Source organism: Strix aluco, chromosome 12 (assembly GCF_031877795.1).
Source record: "Strix aluco isolate bStrAlu1 chromosome 12, bStrAlu1.hap1, whole genome shotgun sequence".
Taxonomy (NCBI): domain Eukaryota; kingdom Metazoa; phylum Chordata; class Aves; order Strigiformes; family Strigidae; genus Strix; species Strix aluco.
Window position 1 is genome coordinate 24,808,783 of NC_133942.1, and position 21,153 is coordinate 24,829,935.

The 21,153-nt window shown below is 37.7% G+C and overlaps 2 protein-coding genes across 11 annotated transcripts in view; both read right to left on the bottom strand.

The window, feature by feature from the left end:
- Positions 1-16,516, bottom strand: part of MYO5C (myosin VC) — a 36,174-nt gene extending 19,658 nt beyond the window's left edge. The window contains exons 1-19 of the mRNA XM_074836897.1: positions 16,490-16,516; positions 13,000-13,110; positions 12,347-12,512; positions 11,924-12,068; positions 11,360-11,516; positions 10,683-10,826; positions 9,663-9,744; positions 8,982-9,089; positions 8,336-8,442; positions 7,436-7,701; positions 6,918-6,999; positions 6,421-6,561; positions 5,262-5,387; positions 4,551-4,634; positions 3,518-3,652; positions 3,059-3,156; positions 1,454-1,540; positions 1,256-1,367; positions 83-294 (exon numbers count right to left, since the gene is read on the bottom strand). Of these exons, the coding sequence (XP_074692998.1) occupies positions 83-294; positions 1,256-1,367; positions 1,454-1,540; positions 3,059-3,156; positions 3,518-3,652; positions 4,551-4,634; positions 5,262-5,387; positions 6,421-6,561; positions 6,918-6,999; positions 7,436-7,701; positions 8,336-8,442; positions 8,982-9,089; positions 9,663-9,744; positions 10,683-10,826; positions 11,360-11,516; positions 11,924-12,068; positions 12,347-12,512; positions 13,000-13,110; positions 16,490-16,516 (2,390 nt within the window). The remainder of the gene's footprint in view (positions 1-82; positions 295-1,255; positions 1,368-1,453; positions 1,541-3,058; positions 3,157-3,517; positions 3,653-4,550; positions 4,635-5,261; positions 5,388-6,420; positions 6,562-6,917; positions 7,000-7,435; positions 7,702-8,335; positions 8,443-8,981; positions 9,090-9,662; positions 9,745-10,682; positions 10,827-11,359; positions 11,517-11,923; positions 12,069-12,346; positions 12,513-12,999; positions 13,111-16,489) is intronic.
- A 1,017-nt stretch (positions 16,517-17,533) lies between these two features.
- MYO5A (myosin VA) overlaps positions 17,534-21,153 on the bottom strand; it is a 101,336-nt gene continuing 97,716 nt past the window's right edge. For all 10 annotated transcript variants that reach the window (XM_074836915.1, XM_074836913.1, XM_074836910.1 and 7 more), the window contains one exon: positions 17,534-20,868. In XM_074836915.1, the coding sequence (XP_074693016.1) occupies positions 20,716-20,868 (153 nt within the window). In that variant the 3' untranslated portion in view covers positions 17,534-20,715. The remainder of the gene's footprint in view (positions 20,869-21,153) is intronic.

Genomic DNA, 21,153 nt, shown 5'->3' on the forward strand with positions numbered 1-21,153 from the left:
AATTAGCGTTGGGCCTTAGTTTGACCTTCTATATCCCTTCAGGCACACCCTAACAGCAAATTCATTTATCAGCCAAAAGTACCGTACAGTCCGCTGTCCCCGGAAATACTGCTGTATTATTATAGCTGCTTGTTTTATGCGAAGGAATTTCTTCCGCTGCAACCAGCCTCGAACACTCTTTTGGATCACAATACATGCGTGTCTCAGTTTATCTGATCGCAGTTTTTCTAAGTAAGCAACCTGTCCTGCTCTGAAGAAAATTTTTGTTCTCCCAAACTGATATTGGTTATGATCCTGAAAAAGAAAACAATAGGTATATTTTTTAGTTTATTATTGTAGACCAGACACCTTCTTCCTTTTATAAATTGTCACTTCAGTCAAGCTCTTCTGAAATGACATGACCTCACTAAATAAGAATATCCTCTCTGCCTTCTTTGTAGATAGGAGTATACGGGGGGAAAATCCACTTAGCAGGAAAAGAACCAGAGAATTACATCCAAAAATTGCAGCCTAGTGATCTCAAATTAAAGGGAGTATCTGGACTTACCATCAAGGTCTTGAAAGCAACCTCTTACCCCCTCCTACAAGCCTGGTTCCTTGAGCTCAAGGCTACCTTTTGGTGCACATGTCTGGCCTTGAATTAGTGAGCTGTGTGAGCAAAAACTCAAGGGAGAACCTGCTTTTTAGCTCAGGCTCTCACCCCTGGCCTGTGCTGGAGCTATGTTGCAAGTATGGCTGTGTTCGGTCTTGTATATCCCTGAGCCTGAACTCAGTCCTGACATGCTGACTTGAATTGCTGGCTTGACTTGGACCAGTCTCATCACTACAAACTTGTCTAACAAATAGGAGCAACATGCAAAATAGTACATTTTTAGAACAGTTCTCCAATATACTGCATTCCACCATCAAAAGCCCTCTTGTGTGAGTAAACTTCTAATACTTGACGTTTGGGTACCATTTACTGTTCAATGGTTTATAAATATAGGTAGAATACCTTCCATTTTATAAGTGAAGATATTAAACACAGAGAGATTAAATCATCTGCCTACAGACTCATCATGACTGTGTCACAACACAAGGTTACTGACTTGCAAGCCTACGGGCAACACAGCAACACAACTTTCCTAATCAAGAAAGTTAGTAATAATGTAAATCTCTTTCTTATTTGAGAAGCAAGATACTACTGCTGGCAAAAGAGACCTTTTATTAATATAGATGCTATCATACATAATGGGTCAAGTGCATACAAACCAACCTGGATTAGCCGCTGCAAAACAATCTTGCAAATCTGCTTCTTATCATTTATGGAGAGTTCCTGCTGTGTCATAAGAATGCTGTAACGGCTGAAAAACTCAATGTAAGTCCACCTGGAAAATTAAAAGTTAGCAAATGCAATGCATTTAAGAGACACCTAAATATTTTTTGACATACGGAGGCCCACTGCTATCCCTACCTGGATGGGTAGCTCTGTGCACTAATTCGAATAGTTTCCAAAACACCACATGCTCGCAGTTGTTGAGCAACTCTTTTTGAATCAAACCTAAAAAAGTAGAGTTATATTTTACATTTTTACTGGGTTTGGCATGCTATAATATTTAGAACCATTCTACTAGCTGGATTTCTATTTCTGCCTATAGGACGGACGAAGGGTTCCCTACTTTTTATACAGTGTCTCGCTTAGGTTTTTTTTTTTAAATATGTGATAGGGAGCATCTGAGTTTTCCTTTTCTTCCTCAAAACAAAAGGAAGACTGTAGGTATTTCTCTCCTATGAAAAGACCTGCTTCCTTTCAATATTAACTGCAACAGTTCATATCAGCAAGCGGCAAAGAATAATGCCACTCTCAGCACAGAACATACACAGAAAGAGATTCCCTCAGCAGTCTATCAGGAAGAAACTCTCTCTAGGTACCCTTTAGCACACTGATTATGAATAAAGCAGGAGTTACTCATGAATATCTGGGTTCAAGATTATCAACACAAGGCATGGAAAGACCCTTTACAATTCTGGACCAGAGCTCATATGCCAACAGAGCACTATGCTACAGTGTCAATCCAGCACTAGCTAAGGCATCCCCATGGCTGACAGGGAACTATACTGTTCTTTCACAAACTTATGGTACACTCTTCTAGCTTAATTCAGACATATTTTCATATTATCCAAGCTATTTCCCCTCATTGCTTTTACGCGGAATAATGAGGTCTTGCTGCAGTGACAGTGAAACATCACTAGTATCATTTGTAACATGTTTTGCATGGACAGATTTTGTCTGGCTTCAAGAAAATGAGCTAACACACTTAAAAAATTTGATTTAGAATCAAAGTTTGCCTCTTCCCTCCTACTCAGATATGATAAAAGCTTTTATTTCATTTGTCAGTACACTACCTTCCAGCTGAAAGCTATGTAACTGAAACTAGAATGCTTCCACATGCCTGCCCACAGAACAGATCAATAGCTGCATCAAAGTTAACTCCTACTTGGAAGTCAGTGGTTATCAAGCTGGTCACAGGAATTATGCAAATTATCTGGCATCGTATTCTAAGATTAAAATGCTATAAAATTGTGGAGAAAAGCCAAGGCTGTGTTCAACACTGCTTATTCCTTTTCTGAGTTCTAAAGCTCTTCTAAGTATTTCTGTGGGCAAAAGGGAAGTTCACAAAGAAAATGGCAGTGGCTTTTATGCCCTAAATATGAATTGGTGCTAATCCATACTGTACAAGAGTAAACACACCTCTACAAAGCGTCCATCAACTTAAATCAAAAGTGGACAACTTTTCCCCTAAAAATGTTATGACAAATACACTAATAACCAAATTGAAAAATTTCAGGATAAGAAAGACTTTTTAAAGTATCAGTAACTATTACTGAATTATTCTATTTTTGTGAGACAACTTTTTTTTTTTTTACCTCAGCTATCTTGAAAGGAAAAATACGTTCTGCATGGGAAGTTGTTCAACAATAAGAATTTAGCTTGCTGACATGTAGCTACTGTGAAATAGAAAAATACTCTTTCAATTTTAAAGGTAATATAACAGCTCAACACCACTAACATACTTACTCAAAAGGCAACTTCTCATCATTTGGCTTTATGCATCGTACATAATGAGGGGTGGTTGCATTGAGTGTCACCATAAGTAAAGATAAGGAACTCCGGAACTAGAAAATATCAGACATAATAGTTTTGCTAATGAAACATTTACAGCTAAGTAAAAAGTCAAATCTTAGGTTTTTTAATTATTTGTTAGGTTTTGGCTGGACACTGGGAGATTTTCTTAGGGATTAGATCTTAAATGCAAGAAATTTAACAGTCCTGCTCTACTTAACAGTCTCCTATGTATAAATTAAACACACCTACTTACAGGCAGGCCTGGAGCACTGCACTGTGCCTGGCTCTTGCTGTACTGAGAACTGGATAGTCCCCCGTGAACAGTAACAGAATACAGTATCATAGTCTCAGACTGCCCAATACACCCCCCTGAAAGTACGAGCATCACAGAACAGGACGTTTATGTAGTACCTTACTGCCAACAGTCATCCGGAGTTGTTTGTTAGGGGACTTGAGAACAGGTCTTGCAGATCTGATGTTTATAGTTGAACTGAAAGGTGAAATGGACACTGGATTGTCTTGAAAAGAATTTGCACACAGATGAAACTGGAAGTGTGGTGAAAGAATCACAGTTAAATACTTTGTAACTGTAGTAGCATCTAAATAAAAATGACATTTACTGTAATCTAAAATGCAAACCCCCTCCATCTTCATGCTTAGGTCAAGTATTGCAAGGCTTGGAATTGGATCTTTAAGCCACAAACAAACAACAACTGAAGAAACAGTTGCAACAATTCTGAGTCTACTGTGAAGCACTTACACATTTCACAGACAAAACTCAACAACTGTTAAGTAGGCCTGCAAAAGTTATTTCAATATAAGCAAACATGGACATAAATCCAGAACAGAGTTAAAAATAAGACCACTTAAGGTTATATTTTCACAATATTTAATTTAAATTAAGAATATGGGTTTTGGTCAGATTAAGTTAGCTTCTTAATAGTACTCCTGAACTCTCAAGGCTGTAGACGTGAAAGGGAAAGGGCCTTCAAGCAGATGGGAAGTGGCAGGCACATAGAAGACATGTGATGTTTTCCCTGCCTTGGCATTCTCTTAATCTCTTCTGAAGAATAAACAAAGGCAGCTGTTAATGATAAACCACCTATCAAAGCTACGTGTAATAATTATAGGGAAGAAAAAAAAAAAGTGAATTGTACAGTTACAAGGATTCCAAAATGCTCTTCAAGGGAGATACTAAGGAAAAAAAACCCTAACATAACTAGCAAAGTAACTACACATATATGAAAAAGTTGAATACTGTAGTTTTCCATCATTGACATTAAAAATACACACTTGTAGAATATTATTAAAAATTAAGACTAAACTAATTGATTCAACCTATTAAAAAAGTTTCTATCAGAAAAAAATCTTTTAGATCAGATCTGAATGAATTCCAGTAAAATCAAGTATTCAGAAAATTAATCATTACTGATTGTTCACAAACCTTGCTCTCTTTCAAGATTTCAACCAATACTTCATGTACAGTATCCCTGTTTTTTTCCAGAAATCCTTCACATTTATATTCTACCTGTGCAAACAGGTGAAATCATTAACTTTTCAGCAATACATGAACAGTTAGAAAAACAATAATTTTTACTCTCTACGCTGTGGTGGCCAGCAGCTGTTTATTAGTCTTAAACACGATAGCTGAAACCCTGCTTTTTCCAGTTTCATTATGGCAAGCATACATACATGCATACTGCAAATACAGAAGTAAGATAAACTGTCAGCATCCACTATCAACTGCAATTTCCTTCTGCCTTCAATAGGAATTTCTTTCCTCCTCTCTTCATTATTGTATGATTTCAAATCAAAATATCAAAAAAGGAATACTATATTTGAAATGTAAATAACAGACTAAATGTGTACAGACTGCAATCTTAACTTTTATACATTGTATTCTTTTTCTGACTCTTTCTCTTGATAATTTATTTTTATACTCTCAAATTAATTATCTCAAGCACTTCTTATGTTTAAATGGCATGTTATGGGCAGTATTACCAATAAATAAATAGTACTATGTATTGAAAATCAATTTTAGAGAAGTTCCAAACAAGTGTGGTTAGTATTTCCTCTGTTTTCTAAGTTCATTTCTTTTCTGAAGGAGTAACTGCTAGAAACAGGGTGAAATACTACTGGGTTGTTTACACTCTACCTTATCAGCAAAGTGTTGAACAATGAAAGACGTGTTTGACATCCTTGGCTTTTCAAAGAGTGCATTTTTATTGACAAAATTATTATACAGCTTTTGAAGCCAGTTTTCATCTGTTCCATGAGGTAACTGTAAAAATGAGAAGGGCAATCTCTTTAACAAAACTCTTACTATCAATAAATACTGTTTGATAAAGCATCTTCAGTGAGTTATGAAGCCTGGTAACAACCAGTTTTTGTCTTTCCAGATTAGCCAGTGGCCCCCTGTAGCAAATTATTTTAGGAAAGAAGGCCATATTAATCCACAAATTTGCTGACTAGAGTTAATTCTCTGATGAGTCGTAAGTCATTTTGTCCTAAGAGGATGCTACCTGCAGTCAGGGACAATCTGATCCCTGAGAATGCTAATGAGCAGAATAACAAATAAACTAACGGTTAGGGAATATTCCCATATTCCTCCATGGTTTGGATTCTGAGAAGTACGAATTGCCAATATCACCAAAACACCTTTTAGAGACCATTTTAACAGGGGTCACCTTTCCCTGCTCTGTTCTTCACTGACAAAGCTACCAACAGGTTTGGAAGCCTAAGGGAATTGCAACAGTCAGGAGAGAGCACAGAGGGAAAAATAGTAATACTGAAGAAAAAAAATCAAAGATGCAGGTTTGGTGCATTCAACAAGAACTTGTAAGAAAGGAAAGGAAGACTGTTTTTTTGTACCAAAATTAGTGATTCATGGAATAACCGAGTTGTAGAAACATTAGTGGAAGAGATCCCTGGAATTCCTGCTCAGAGCAAGACTACCACCAACACCAGATCAAGCTGCCATTTGAACTCAAATCCAGAAAGTATCCAAGGATGGGGATCCTACTGCACCTCTGCTTACCCTGTTCTAGTACTGCACTACCCTCACAGTGAAGTAATCTAGTTGCTGGGTTAGCTTCTAGGTAAGAATCTAGTTTTAGGTTCTTAATTTTATAAGAGAAAAATACACTAAGTGGCTTACAATTAACACTAACAAATAGAGGCCAAACATTAATGTTCCTTTTATGAAGAAAATGCTCTACTTCCCATTTAAAAGGGCAAAACATGGATTACAAGCTCAACTTGTAAAAATCTATATAATTTTTTATGAGCTCTAAATAGAAGAATTTTTAAATTACCAAGCACTCTTCATCCAGAAGTTCTAAAATTCCCATTTTAGCTTCAATAAGGTCAATGACAGGTTGGTTGTCATAGAAGTCTATTAAAGTCCATGGGATATCTTCCTTCATATACTCTTCTTGTTCCAGTTTAAAGACATGCTAGATATGTGAACATTATGAAAATGTAAGGTTACGATTAAGGAAGAAAATAAATACAAGGTGTGCGCGTGAATGTATGTGATTGTATACATAAGATAAAACCAAAATATTTATATATTTTGTACTATATTACATGTCTGTCTTGTAAGAAAATAAACTCAGACATTTTCATTTATATATACATGTGTATGTATGTATAGATATTAAAAAAGAAAACATTTTTATCTATTACTGGATAGCCATTATGCATAAATATCCATTACTCAAATACAAACAGCATTTGCTAATATCCATTATTGATAATCTCAAAACTGAAGCAAAATAAGATAAAGTCTGTCACAAATAAAAGAACATACCAAGTTAAATTGCTGCTGCAGTTTTTCATTAGCATAATTGATGCAAAATTGTTCAAAACTGTTCACATCAAACGTTTCAAAGCTGGAACACATGTCAAATAAGAAAAAAAATTCCTTGACATTTAAATACAAATAGTAGTATTCTTGTAAGACTTTGGAGCTATCCTAATATTTCTAAGAAAATTAAACAGCCATAAGACTAATGAAGATGGCTAAGGCATTTCAAAACTTCCCTAGAAGTTGATGTTACCAGACATAACAGAGCTAAAAAATCCAGAGTTAAATCTAAAAGTATCACATCAAGATTTAAATTGAAACCTCATTCACAAAAATTACTAACCTTTATAGTTGCTGAACATTTTCACTACTCTGGATGCTAACGAACTTAGACGACTATGACCTTTTAGTAAAACAAACCCCTCCAAATTCATTAGCAGCACAAATTGGAAAGTGCCTCTTATCAAATCCAAAGAAAAGGAACAACGTAAAAGTAAATTTGTTTCCAGAGGCATTCTTACCCGTAAATGTCCAAAACACCAATAAAAGTATGTTGTTTGCCAGGAAACTGCAAAGCTTGGTTAATTCTTTCCACAATAAAGTTAAATAAATGAGAATAGATCTTCTTTGCCAGAGCATCCCTTGCATTAACAGCCTGAGCTCTTGTCATTGGCTTTATTACAGTCTCTGAGGTAGTGATAATCTTTCGGTGGCACATCCATTGTGCCACTTTGTCACAGTTTAAATCCAGAAGTTCACAGAATATACTGAGATGTTTATCTTCCAGCTTTAAAGAAGATAAATAAATAAGATTACATTTAATACTTTAACTGTTGTCTAGACAGTGAAATCCAGCACCACTGACATCAAACTATGACTCTTATTTTTAGATAGACAAGGGGCTCTGTTCACTTCTTCATCTGCCAGAATAACAGGAAGAGCTAAAGCAAATAATACTGGATAGAGCTCCTGATATAGGAGAGAAAAACTTGGGCTGGGTGAGATGCTTTGGATTACGACACTGAACGAAAAAGTTACTTTAGTCTAGGTTTAGGTCTCCGTGCCTTTTAGACTTGCACAGTCTGCCGGGACATGTTCTGAGCACCTTAGACAATGCTCTGTTTCCTGCATCCTGCAGATAGTCCCAAACAGCTTTTCCAACAGCTGTGGCTCAATTGGATATGGGGTTCTCTTAGCCACATTTTGCCTTTTGTTCAGACTTTCTGAACTTGGTCACAAAACAGGATTCACATAAACATTCACTGTGATTCTATACAGATGAAGACAGAAAAATCTCTCAAGTTTAGAATACCACATTTAATGCTGCTCTGAGCCCCAGATAAGAGAAAAACTATTGCTAAAGGACTTTTGGCATAGAATATAAAAGAAAATGTCAGTATCTGAATGAGCTACTTCCTTACACTGATGGATGATCTTTCATCTCCAACAGCTGTAATTTCCACATTGCCTAAGTGTAGGATGGCTGCCAGCATTTTAAAAACATCCATCTGAAAATCCCCCTTCAAACCTAAAAAAACCAATTCTTGATTATTTTAAATACTCAGAAACAGTATAATTAATTAAAATAGCACAATGCTGGATTACTTGCTTTGTTGTATAGCCAAGAATTGTACAGCATCTCTGCAGACTACTATGCAAAGCCTTGGTTCTGCCTATTTTTTGCCTGTCTGATCTGATGAGAGCTTAGGCATAAATTCTTGTACCTCCCCAAGTGCCAGCTCAAGTCTGATTTGGCTTTCACATAAGCCATATAGGGGCAAAGAAGCTTCCAATTCCACTTCTATTATAGCATGTTAGCTTAAGGGCCAAGAAGACTCCAGCCCTTAGTGATTCTGACCATTAACAATGAACACCAATTGCTAACAGACATTTGTTCTTGCCTAGTACTTTTAAAACAGACCAAGAGTACAATGGATAAGGTATGAAAGAAATTATTCTGGTCATTACCACTAATGTTTTGGATATTTCAGAAACAATCTACCTTTGTCCATTTTGGAAGAAAGCTGTATTTTTAAATCTACTGAAAAGGTATCCTCAAGAATTTACCCAGTAAGGCAAATGTCTTCTGAGTCTCCACCATATTTGCTCTGTCATCAACTCCTTCTATTACGGTGCTGCCACCCATTCTTGTGTAGTTAAATTCTTCTGCACTTCCTATAGATAAGAAGCAAAAGTTGTAATGCTGAAAAATTTGGGACTGATGTAACACCAGAAAATTCAAGATGCTGTCAGATGACAGGTCTTCAGCAATGAGCTGGAGGTCCTCTTTTTCTGAGAGAAATCCATGCGCCTAACTCAGTTAAGCTGACACAAATTAGTATTCATAATTCCTAGCAATGTTAATACTTGATCTAATAAACAAACAGAATGAAGACTGAGTAAACATATACCTAAGGTCTGCCTCTCCCAGGTGGCATTAAAGCTTCTCTGTAGATAAATGAACCAAGCCCCTAAACTGTCATTATGGCATCTGTCACTACTGAAAGTGTTAGAATAAAATCTTCAAAGACATGTAGGTACTTGCCCATGCACTATTCAAGTTACTAGGGATTTGCTACCAAGCTCAATTCAAACAGGATTAATAGCTAAGTGACTTAAAAATGCAAGTCCCATTGTAAGTCTGTGAGATTTATGCTATAAAGCACTTAACATCCCAGCATTTGAAAATCCAATCTTCAAAATACTGCACTGCAAAAACAAAGAGTAGGTTATTTTCTTGAGACCTACCCAATTTAAGATGCTTAAATTCGGGTTGCATAGCAGATGCACACAACTGATAAAATATATGGTAGTTTCTCTCACTCTCTGACTGTAAATTAAAGCAAAGAATACCATTACAGAAAGAAAAAAAAAAAAACAAACAACAAAAAAACCCCAAACAACAAACAGAAACACATTCAATATTCAACACTACTGTAAAGAGATACTTGAAGGCTAAATTCTGCTGCAACATAGTTTAGCAAAGAAATTGCCCAATATAAAATGGCACATCTTAAGACTTCAACAAGAGCTTTGAAAGTGATAAATTCAAGTCTACTTTATTTCCATTACTGATATGCTGAGTTCTTTCCCCAAGGCTGTTACTTTAATAATTTCTTCAGCTTGAACAACCATCTACTGATAAGAACTGACAAATACTGTAATGAACAACTGTGTAGCAGTGCCAGCTGAAACACTGCCCTGTGGTAACTCAGAAAACTCTCTATTTCCAAACCATCCTTCAGGCAGCAGATATACATAAGTATTTTTCATGGTACTTAGAAAGTTAAAAATACTACTATAAAGGAAAACTTTGTGAAAACAGTTTTATAAAATTAAAGGCTTTCTTTAGTAGATTTTCACATTTATGTTCTGACACTGTAATGAATCATATGCAGTAAGCCCCAGCCTTACCAATTTTAAGCCAGTTTTTAACCAAGACTCTCTCTGCCCTATATACACTGTTCCTTTCCAGATACAATTGGCACATGTTACTATTGTGACTGAAAGTCACAGATTTCTCAAATACTTCTTGCAATTATCTCAGGGAATTGTCCCCAAGATATATCACCCACTTAACATAAGGAAGAACATGGAACAAATTAGTTTCTTACTATAAATGAGATTAGCTCCTATTAAAAAAGAAATCAAATGCTGATTAGACATACTATTCAGAACTTCACATAACATTTTCTACATGAAACTAGTAAAGGATAGTACATTAGTAGCTATACTGACATTGACTGTTTTTAACTTTATTTTACCCACCTGAAAGACAACTCTGGATTTCTCAAGCAGGTATGTTCTCATGTTAGCTCCAATGATTTGGTAACTCTGATCAAAACTGATTTCAGTGTATTTTCCAAATCGACTGCTATTATCATTCCGTGTGGTTTTTGCATTGCCGACAGCCTATAAAAATTCGAACCTTTTAGAATTTGTTTTACTTGCATCTTTCATAAGAATAATGTTGTCAAAACTGACTCAACTGCAAGTTCCTAAAATCAAAGGTGCTCAAGGATCAATCTCAGCATTGAGCTGTGAGATTTGAAGATAAGCCTCAAGTCAAACAGTATAACACTACATAAACTGAAAGTACATTTTCCCAACATAAGGAAGTTTAACCAGTTTCTATTCCAATTAATACGAACAAACAACTTGTTCAATATGGTTTTCTCATCATCTAATTAACATGATGTGGTCAGATAAAACTCTGGAAGCAAACTAGTGCCTCCAAAGGGCCATTGGTAAATTAGTCAGAACTGGGTGTTCCTGAAGCTCGACTACCTCTTTCCATCAGTAACATTCAGATGTTAAACTTCTAATTTAGATATTCAACTCAGGCAGCTAAAACATCCCTAGAGATTTCAAAGAAAGATTCCCAGCAGCTCTCAGAATTCTCTCCTTGACGAGTACAGACTTGGCAGATACTCTCTGAAACTTACCTCAGTTATTGGATTGGATGCCAGTACTTTATCTTCCACATGTGCATTGCTGCTTGACTTACTCACAGTGGCAAAGTATCTCATAGTGTATCTTGCAGACACAGTCTTTCCAGCTCCTGATTCTCCACTGACTATAATAGACTGATTTTTGTTATTTCTAAAACCAAATAATCAAGACAGTTTAAATCAGACATGTCTAAAATGCACATATAAATGTAAGAGTTATATATATGAAACAAACGTATGAAAACACAGCTGTGGTCAACTGTCATATCAGTTCCATCTTTCGTCCATTCTTCTCTTACTCCTCTTCAGCTTAACCCCTAGACTGATGTCATTGCTATTCACTCAGCTAAGACAGGTTTTTGCCCCTCATCAAGAATGAAAACATTTATGAGTTCTAGAAATTTCTCAGCTGGTTAAAGAATTACTCCTGCTCTAGTTAAGCTACCCAGTCAAAGGTATTCTTAACAGCCAGTGGCACACACACAGTTAAATTACAATTAACACTGACTGCCCCTAGACTTCAAGAGTTATTTATGGACATTAAACAACATACTGAACCTTGCCATTTGCTTGTATGCTTCTTCTGCCACAGCAAATATATGTGGATCCATGTCCCCCATGTTTTGCCCACTATATGCATGGATAATAGCATCTCCATATATTGGCAACTGTTTATAGGGGTTTATTGCAACCAAAATTATTCCTGCAACCAAATGTACAAAACAAAAATGAAACATAGGTTAGTTCAATGATAATGCCAGTTTCTGGCAACCACAGTTAAACTGATACAATTGCAGTATTTTCTAAACGAGGTAGGAGATCCTGATCAACAAACAAGTCTACACTCATCCAAAAATGAGTTCACTTGAGTGAGTTAAAATACACTTGAAGAAAACATTATGCACATCATATTGCAAACTAACCCAAGATTTATTTATTTTAAGATTTTTTTTTTTATATTTTGCATTTTAATTGGCTTACCACTATAGGTGTAGATAAGCTTAGACTCCACAAAACGAACTTTAAGATTGTGTAGAACAGCTGGTTCATGGAGATAACTAAGTGCAGTGAGATCATTTTCACCAACAAGTATGTCAGGATTTCGTAGGGGTGGCAAAGCAGCTGGATCAACAGGGTAATTCAGTTCCTGTCAACAAAAATGACTTGAAATATCATAAAATGCATCATGTTTGCAACAAATTGATCTTCTACCTTTACACAGAGTTACAGGGTTGATGGAGCTCTGTCTGATCTTGTATTTCATCAACTCCAGACATCCCACTGAACCTGTGGGACTTGGAGATCATGGAAGTAAGACGGAGGTAACTATGACTGCCTTGCATTTCTGATTTACTTCAACTAAAGATGAGTTTCAGTGCTTGTTTGAAAAGTGAAGCGATCTTCGAGGCATGTGTTCTATACTAATGTTATACACATAGTAGAAATGCACTATTCATATTTTTAGGTAACAGCTGTTTACTGTACAAACTACAGTATGATAAAACTCTGGGCACTGCAGGGTTAGCATAAAAGAAAATACGGACAAGTCATTTAGGTCTCGTAATGGCAAGTCCTATGTTTCTACATAAACATATCTCAGCAAACCCCACAATAATTAAGGCGTTTTTCCTTACAGTTCCATCTTCTAATTGCACATGGAGAAAACGGTCTCCAGCTTTGTAGTTTTTTGTGATTTCTGCAGACTGCCAAACTTCTTCATTATCAGGGATCCAAACCCTATTGTACTACAACAGAAAAACAAGATAATAGTTAGCTTAGCTATTATCATAATACTAGACTAGGACAAAAATGTAGTTTTCAGATGTCAAGTGCAACCTAAAAGCTGAACTAACTGGATGCCAGGACTTCTTGGGATTATTATTAGCTCTGTACAGCTCGCTGGTTTTTTGTATTTTAGTTATTCTTCGTGACAGAAAAAAAAAATGAGAGCAGACTCATTAATCTCAGACATGCTTGTTCTGCTCCTGTTTAGTGTAAAGTCTGCAGAACACCAGAGCATGCAGGCAGGGGAGCAAGGGCCAGACTGTTGCCAGGCTCTTCAAATCCTCTAACACCGAACAAAGAGAATAAAATACAGTTAAGGCAGAGCCCTGATTTCTGTGAATTTCAAATGAGCAAGCACCAGAGAAAGCACCCGGTTTACCAGAATTTAGACAATCACTTCCCTGAATTCAAGTCTAGCATACTGAACTTAGAAAGGATTTTGCCATAGGCACAGATGTACACACAAGAAAGACTCTGCAGTTACCTTTCTTTTAATGGGACTGAAGTGCAACCTCCAAACATCTTCCCCTGTTCTAGGGTGAACTTCAAAGACTACTGGCAGGTTTCTTTCTTTACAAAGAACCAGCTGGCTTAGCTGAGCTCAGTCCCTGTAAGGTACTTCAGTTCTGCCTCAGGAAGAAAACACCTTTCCTAAAAGCACTTATTTCCAATAGAAGCAGATGCACTATAATTTTCTTTTAGGTATTTGAAGAATCGAGACAACAGAATTACCTCGAGCCTCTGAAGCAGAAATGTTTGAATGTAAATTACACCATTAAAACCATCTAGTTCTATTCGGGAGTTAAAATGCTGAAGCATTAGCAACATCTTTAAATGTTCTGCCCTAGAAGCTATAGGAAACAGCATTCCTTAAAAGGACATAACACAGCTGGCAACCTCAGTAAGTCAGGAATTTCTTCACCGATGTGGTGTGTCCTTCTCATCCTGCCAGGGTTTAACAAAGCAGCAGCATCCCTCAAAGTCTCCCTAATGCATCAACCATGCATTAATAGACATTGTTTTTAGTTACACTGAAATCACTTCTGTTCAGGGAGTTGCAGTTTGAGGCAACTTCTGACACATCACCATCTTCCTTAAACCTTGGTGGAAAATATTTTTTATGCCATATAGCGTGTATCTCAGATGGCAATGAAGATAACACTGAAGACTATATTTGGATGTAGGAGAGGACAGGAGGAAGGATAGTGATGTCAGAAAAAAAACCCCTGAATACTGCCAGTACATGTTAGTGCCGAGTTTTTTATGGGCCATCTCTCCTCTAATTTGTGATAAAGTAACACCAGAGAGCACAGAACCATTCCATCTCTCCTTGCACAAGCAACCATGCCAAATAAGCTTCTTCCAGCATCCTTCTGCTTTCATAGCCAGAACTCTTCATTTAATTCCCCTACCCTAGTTATATTCACAGTCAGTTTAAACCAACTGTACTTAAATAAACCCATGAGAACTGCTACAGCTGCTTACTTGAAAAATTAACATTACTCACGGATTTCATGTAGTGTTAGCATACCCACTGATACCTTGGAGACTCATATACCTTTCATTTTGGCATTGCAACTGTTGCTTTTGGCACAAATGGCTTTTTACCTCTCTAATTTGGAGGAAGCCCTGGAAGCTCCAGCAGATGCTCAGAATATGAGGGTCTCCGCCCCAAGAACCCCACTGAACACACCACCAATGGTGGGTGCCTACAGAGGTCCATACAACTGCATTGTACCTCAACAGTAGCTTTCTCAACTCTAACCCCCGAGGATCAACACCAAACGATCTAGGGTAAGAGGGACTTTCACAGGGATGTCCTACAAATTAGCTTGGGTTGCTTGGTAACCTCTCCAGTTGAGTTTTCAGTGTCTCTAAGGATGGAGGTTGACCCTTCTGGTCAACCATAAGCCAATCTGGTATGCACATCAGGTGATGAACACTAACCAAAACCTCAGCTGCTTTCAGGACACCTCTTTGCTGATGCCTTCAGCATGATGGCATTTTTGACACAATATCCAAATTCGCAAAGACCTTTTCTAAACAACCGCAAACCACTATGATGACAATGTTTTCATCTATTTGATCAAAGGGAGAAAAATCCAGCTTCACATATATGTATTTAGTGGGCAAATGAAAGGCATGGCTCAACTGAATCAGTTTTAACTCTGCTTTTTCCACGTGTATTTAAGTATAAACTGACTTTTGTGTCATTCCTACACTATGTTGATTTTCTGGATTATAAAAAATATCTATTCACAGCTGTTTAACTGAATTCTTTATTTGCTGTTATTCTACGTGAGTCAAGAATATCACCACCAAATAGCCTCAGGGGCACATAGCGTGTTCCCATGTAAGAAAGTGAACTGCACTAGGTCACTGACAAGAAAGGGAGGAAGAAGCATGTGATCGAAGTACTTAATCCTCTAGAAAAGGTCCCTGCAGTTCCAGGAGCCTCCATCGGCAAATGTACCCAGCCTACCAAAGTTCGCTTTCTCCAAACCCTGCCTTACAAGTAAACAGAAGAGAGTTTGCTCATTTTAGTATCAAGTTACACCCATGCTCCTTCCTCCCCTTCACCTGCCCAACACTATTCCTGATTAAAAAAAACCCATTTGTTCTTTCACCTGCTTCAAGTGTCGTACCAACACAACAAGTGATAAGTATCACTGCAGCACCACAGGAGTTTGTTATGGCAGCTGCTTCTGCGATAGAGATACAGGCTTGTAAATTCACATTGTGTGCATGTTATTTTTGTTATTTGAAGCTAAGCAAACAAACTGTATGTCTCAACACTCTGGTGACTACAGGAAAAGTGAGAAAAATGGTGCAAAAAATACAGCAGCCGCATTAAGGAGGAAGAATCTTTGTTTCAGTGCCAAATTCTGCCAAATATTTGCATAACTAAAAGAGTGAGCACTTTGCGATTAAGTGGCCAGGAAAGTGCTGTTAAAATTGCCTAACCGCTGGCTAGCACATCAGAGCCCTACACCTAAAGACCAAAAGTCTCAAAACCGAAGTATTTTCCCAGGCCGCCCTGGGATTTTAGAGCCGCTCCGACACGCTTTAGCTGTCCGACACAGGTGACACGTTCCCCCCGTCAGGTCCAACCCAAGTGGCTCAACATGTCAACGCACCGCCACCGCCACCCCAGACAGCACCAGCACGCTCCGCTGAGCCTGGCATTACTCGCCCGGCCTGGTCACCCCTTCCCTTCCCCTCGCGGGGCGGCCGTCGCCCCCTCAGCGGGCGCGGGAAAAGGCGCCCCCGCTTCCCCTCAGGCGCCGCCCCCGCCATGGCGGGCCGGTGCCCCTCAGGGCCGCTCCCCGCCCCGCTCACCTGGGTGTAGAGCTCGGCCAGCGCCATGGGGGCAGAGCAGCCGCCGCCCCGGGCCGCCCGCGGGGAGAGACGTGGTGCGGCGAGTTCCGCAGGGGACAGGTGGCCGCGCCCGCCCCCGGCCACCGCCCCCCGAGGCGTGGGGAAGCGGCGCGGCCCGGCCCGCTCCTGGGCCAGTCCCAGGCGGGCGCGGCCCTGCCCCGCGCGGGAGGAAGGCGGGTCCCCGCCATAGGCACGGCTGAGGCGCTCGGCTCGCCTCGGTGACCCGCAGCACAGGGGTAAAGCATTCCTAACCGTGTGGGGCTTTTTCTGCGGACAGCTTGCACGCTAGCTCCTAATTTTGACAGGTATATTAGTAGAGGTGAGTAGTAGTCCCAGTGACGATGTTGGCAGAGCTGGCATCTTGGATAGATCGTCAGCGATCAGGAATAATGGCCACTCGAGCTGCCAGCAGCATCGTGAGGGAAGCCATTCCTGCCCGAGTAGGGAAAACCAACAGAAACATGAATCACCTTCCTATAAAACACCATGAAGAACTTTCTCTAACAAACTTAGATAAAAAACTCAGAATGCATTTAGTAAGCTTAGGGCACTAACAGGTATTATATTTAACTATCCTCTCTTGAGGAAGAAGATTTGAAAAAACAGTCCCAGGTTTTGGCAGGTGGATATATGCCAGAGGCCCACTAGCCCTCCCTGCCTGCCTGGCACCAAAGAGCTTTCATGGCACAGAAGACAATTTTTTAGCAAAGTACAAATCTTAATTCTTATTTCAGTAACCGTTAATACTTGGTGACAAAAATATCGTAACAGAAGTGGGTTATGTCGAACAAAGTTTTTTCAAATACGCACAGCAGTTTATGGCACACTCCGGGTATCCGGGTGTGTATTTATACAATCCTGAGATTTTAACCAACTCCCTTGGCAGTCAACACTAAGTCTGCCATGAAGGCAGAGGGAACCTGTGTGATCGTCTGGGGACTATGCCAGCACACAGCTTATGAACCAACCAACCAAACAAACAAGCAAACAAATCCAAAGCAAATCTTACAGTTGTATTTTTATTTGGACATCTTCCAGTGATAGCTATTAGGCTACAGTTTTTATGATGCATACATTTACTAAGTACAACATCAGACACTACAACATATCAGAGCTCAGGTCATTCTGACAATGTTTTGGTTTTCATCTATGTACTGTAGTGGCATTGAGTGAAAACCTGTGTTTAAAGGCTTTTATTTATCACATGAAGTATCAGCATCTTAAAAAAACCAAGTGTTTACGCATAGTTTTTGTACGGTATTTGAAATGTGTTCAGATTAAATCACAAATTACACAGACCTTCATATTGCAAATGCTGGTGTTTCCAAGTTGGGAACAAATGTTATTTGATATCAACCCACTTTTCAACATTGAAGTTGATCCTATTTTTTTCCTGTGATTGATAGATTAATCACATTTAACGGACTTAAGTACTTTCATGTTCCATCCCAGATTGAAGTCTGAGAATCAATTTTTCAAAATTTGGATAGAAGACTGTGTCCTAAACATCAGAATAAAATGATCACTGGAATAAAAATACACCAAACTGAATGAGGTAATTATTGTGCAAAATCTCTAGAATAACTGTATATAATTCTAAGGGGTCATTGACAAATATTTTTCCAGCATTGGATAAAATCTATCATAGCAATAGATAATAAATTAAAATATAAAAGATATGTCCACATTAAAAGAGCATAACAATGATTCAAAGGAAAAAAAACGTTGTTAAAATAATTCTGCATTATATTCCATGGTTAAAGAGATATTAGTCCTAAGGTGAAAGATATATTATACACTGACACTAAAATTTTACTTCTGAAAAGTGCATGTAAAATACTGCCATGTAAAATGTTAGATGAATTACCAATTACACATCTATTCCAACTTAAAAATATTTTCCTTTAAAACATGTCAAGCAGCATATACTTTTAATGTGATATAAAAGTAATACCAGTCAAACCACTGAGTTTAAGGATAATACCTATAAATTACTAAACACTACTTTTTTAAAGAAACAAGATACAATAAGGCTTTTTACAGGTAAACAAACTTAAAAAATAAACAAAAATATATTTAGGCGTACATTTTAATACACTAATGCTTAAGTAGTGGATACGTTTCCTGATCTACAGTATGAACATACTGTAATGCCAATTGTTTGTTTTTTCAATAGGAGAAAAAAATTTGTAGGTCAGCATGTTCTCACGTATTTTCTTTCCTAACCTCATTACTGGATGTGAAGGCTTTCCTATTACATTCTCACCAGTACAGTACCCCGACAGTCTGAAAACTACATTATACCTTATATGGAGCCACTTAAAGCAGCCGTAGTTCCAGAAATCAAGTAACATTTGAAAAAAGAGTGTTTGGTATACCATGCACAGGAAAATAAATCATTTAGCAAAGATCATTCAAAAGATTTATGCAATGCAGTATTAGTTCTTGGAAGTACTGGCATGATCCATCAAACATAACATGGGGCATTTGAAAATAAGACTACATGAGTATCTTAAAATGATACTGACAAAGTTTAGGTTGTCTTTACTACCAGTTTTAGCCACCATACGAACAGCATGTCCACATCTCAAGTAAAACATAACTGAAAGGTTTCAGTCTGCTTAACAGAAATTTTTTTTTCTGTGAGTTCGCAGGCAAACAGATTAGTACCAAATAGTCTAGTAATGTACCTCTAGATTATTTCTCAATATTTTAAAAGAAATTAATGTTAAGTTGCTAATTATTATAGTACATAAAAAATATTGCACAATGCAATTGAGCAATGTGTGTGGCTTTTTTTTACATGTATATTTGAGCCATACACCACAAACTACCTGTTTTTAAAGTTCAGAATTGGAACCTTAAGCAAGGCTTCTGCACTTACGTTGCACATTGGTGAAATGTGAATTCTATATAGCAGATCCAAGATGTGCAAGACAGAAAAATATTTCCAGTAAGATGTGCAGTATCCAGAATAACTCAGTTTCTCGTTATGCACTCTGGATCTCCAACCATTAAATCAGCATGAATCATAGTCAAATGACAGCATCATAGTCAAAACCTACTTAACATTCTTGTTAGTCAACTTTCAAGGAATGAGAGCCTTGGGCTACTGCAGAAATTTTTTATTAAAGTTCTTCCTCTCAAATCCCAGTATGAAAGAATACTTTTTTTCTTTTTTTTTAAAGTGGCAACAAACCAAAAGAGATTATACTCAATATACACACTGTCATCTCTGCGGTCTACAAACAAAGAACATTAGACAGACTACAAAATCTAAATAAATACTAAAATCATTATTGACTTCTGATCATTTGCTTCAAGATTCTGTATTTTTAGCTAACTACTTTTAAAAATAACTAAACATGTAATTTCCAGTGTGCTACTTGTGCTTAGTTACCATTTTCCTCTACAGGTGTTATTCAATACCATTTGCGAAAATCCAGTTAAAATAACAGACTGCAACAGACTGTAAATAAGGTTGACAACAAAAAAAGAAATATCTTATTTTTAGTGCTTAGTATGATACTGTCATACATTTAAAAGAACACAATATGCAGCAGCAATTTCGTATGCATGGTAAACCACAATACTAACAAATGAACACCTAAGAGCATATAGTGAGCTGTAAGACTTATCACTAGAATTTATGTCAAACTGACATAAATAAGTGGTTTAAGAAATCATTTTATATATTGCCAGCTTCTCCATTCCAGTTTTTACAAATTAAATGTAACAGGCTCCCGAGTGACACTGTATTCTACTACAAAATGCCTTACTTTCAAGTCTTCCATGTTCAGGACTGTGACTGTCCCTGTTGGTCCCTGCCTATGAGAAGATTACATATGGAGTTTAATTTACACTATTTAAATATGTTACTAAAGATCTAAAAATGTCTCTAGACAGCTGAAGACACAAATTTTTGCCCCAGCCCAATTTCCATATTCTGGAAACGTACGAATCAGTGATGTCCTCATAAATGCAATGACTGAACACAAATGCACATCTTGCTATTAGCCTTCAATCTGTGGTGCTGTTACGTAGTTTTCCAGCTACTTTTACTACAGATCTGGGCATATATAGACTGTTTGTTCAGAAAATGTGTTTTCAGTGGCTCACTATGTTTTAATGGGTAAAGATATCAGGCAACTGATTCTCCATCTAACACTGAGGGTACATCCTTGGGATCAGACACGTGATATGAAGCCCAGGCCCAAGCTGGCTGGGATCTGAATGGTTTCTAATGCCAGAGAGGATGGATTAAATGGAAAAGTAACAGGAAAGATGTGTTTAGCATCCATGAGCAACTGAGGAGAGTCCTTCCTGTCTCGCAAACGCATCTGCAAAGAGAAGAAAGTCATTACATTAGCACTTAGCTACTTCATTGATAATAATCATCTTGCAAAGAGGTAGCATTTCACCTGTGCTTACAGAAACATGTCTATGTGCAGACACACTATGCTAACTTGACCTGACACATTTGCTACAATTGTGCCATTAACCTGTTGTTACTTTCATCATTTTTGGTTCTGCGTATCTTCCCCTTAGAATGCAATCTGAAGATATTTGGATTCCCTGCAAAAGGAAGAATTTGCCAACTATTTGGTAACTGCATCTTTTCAGTA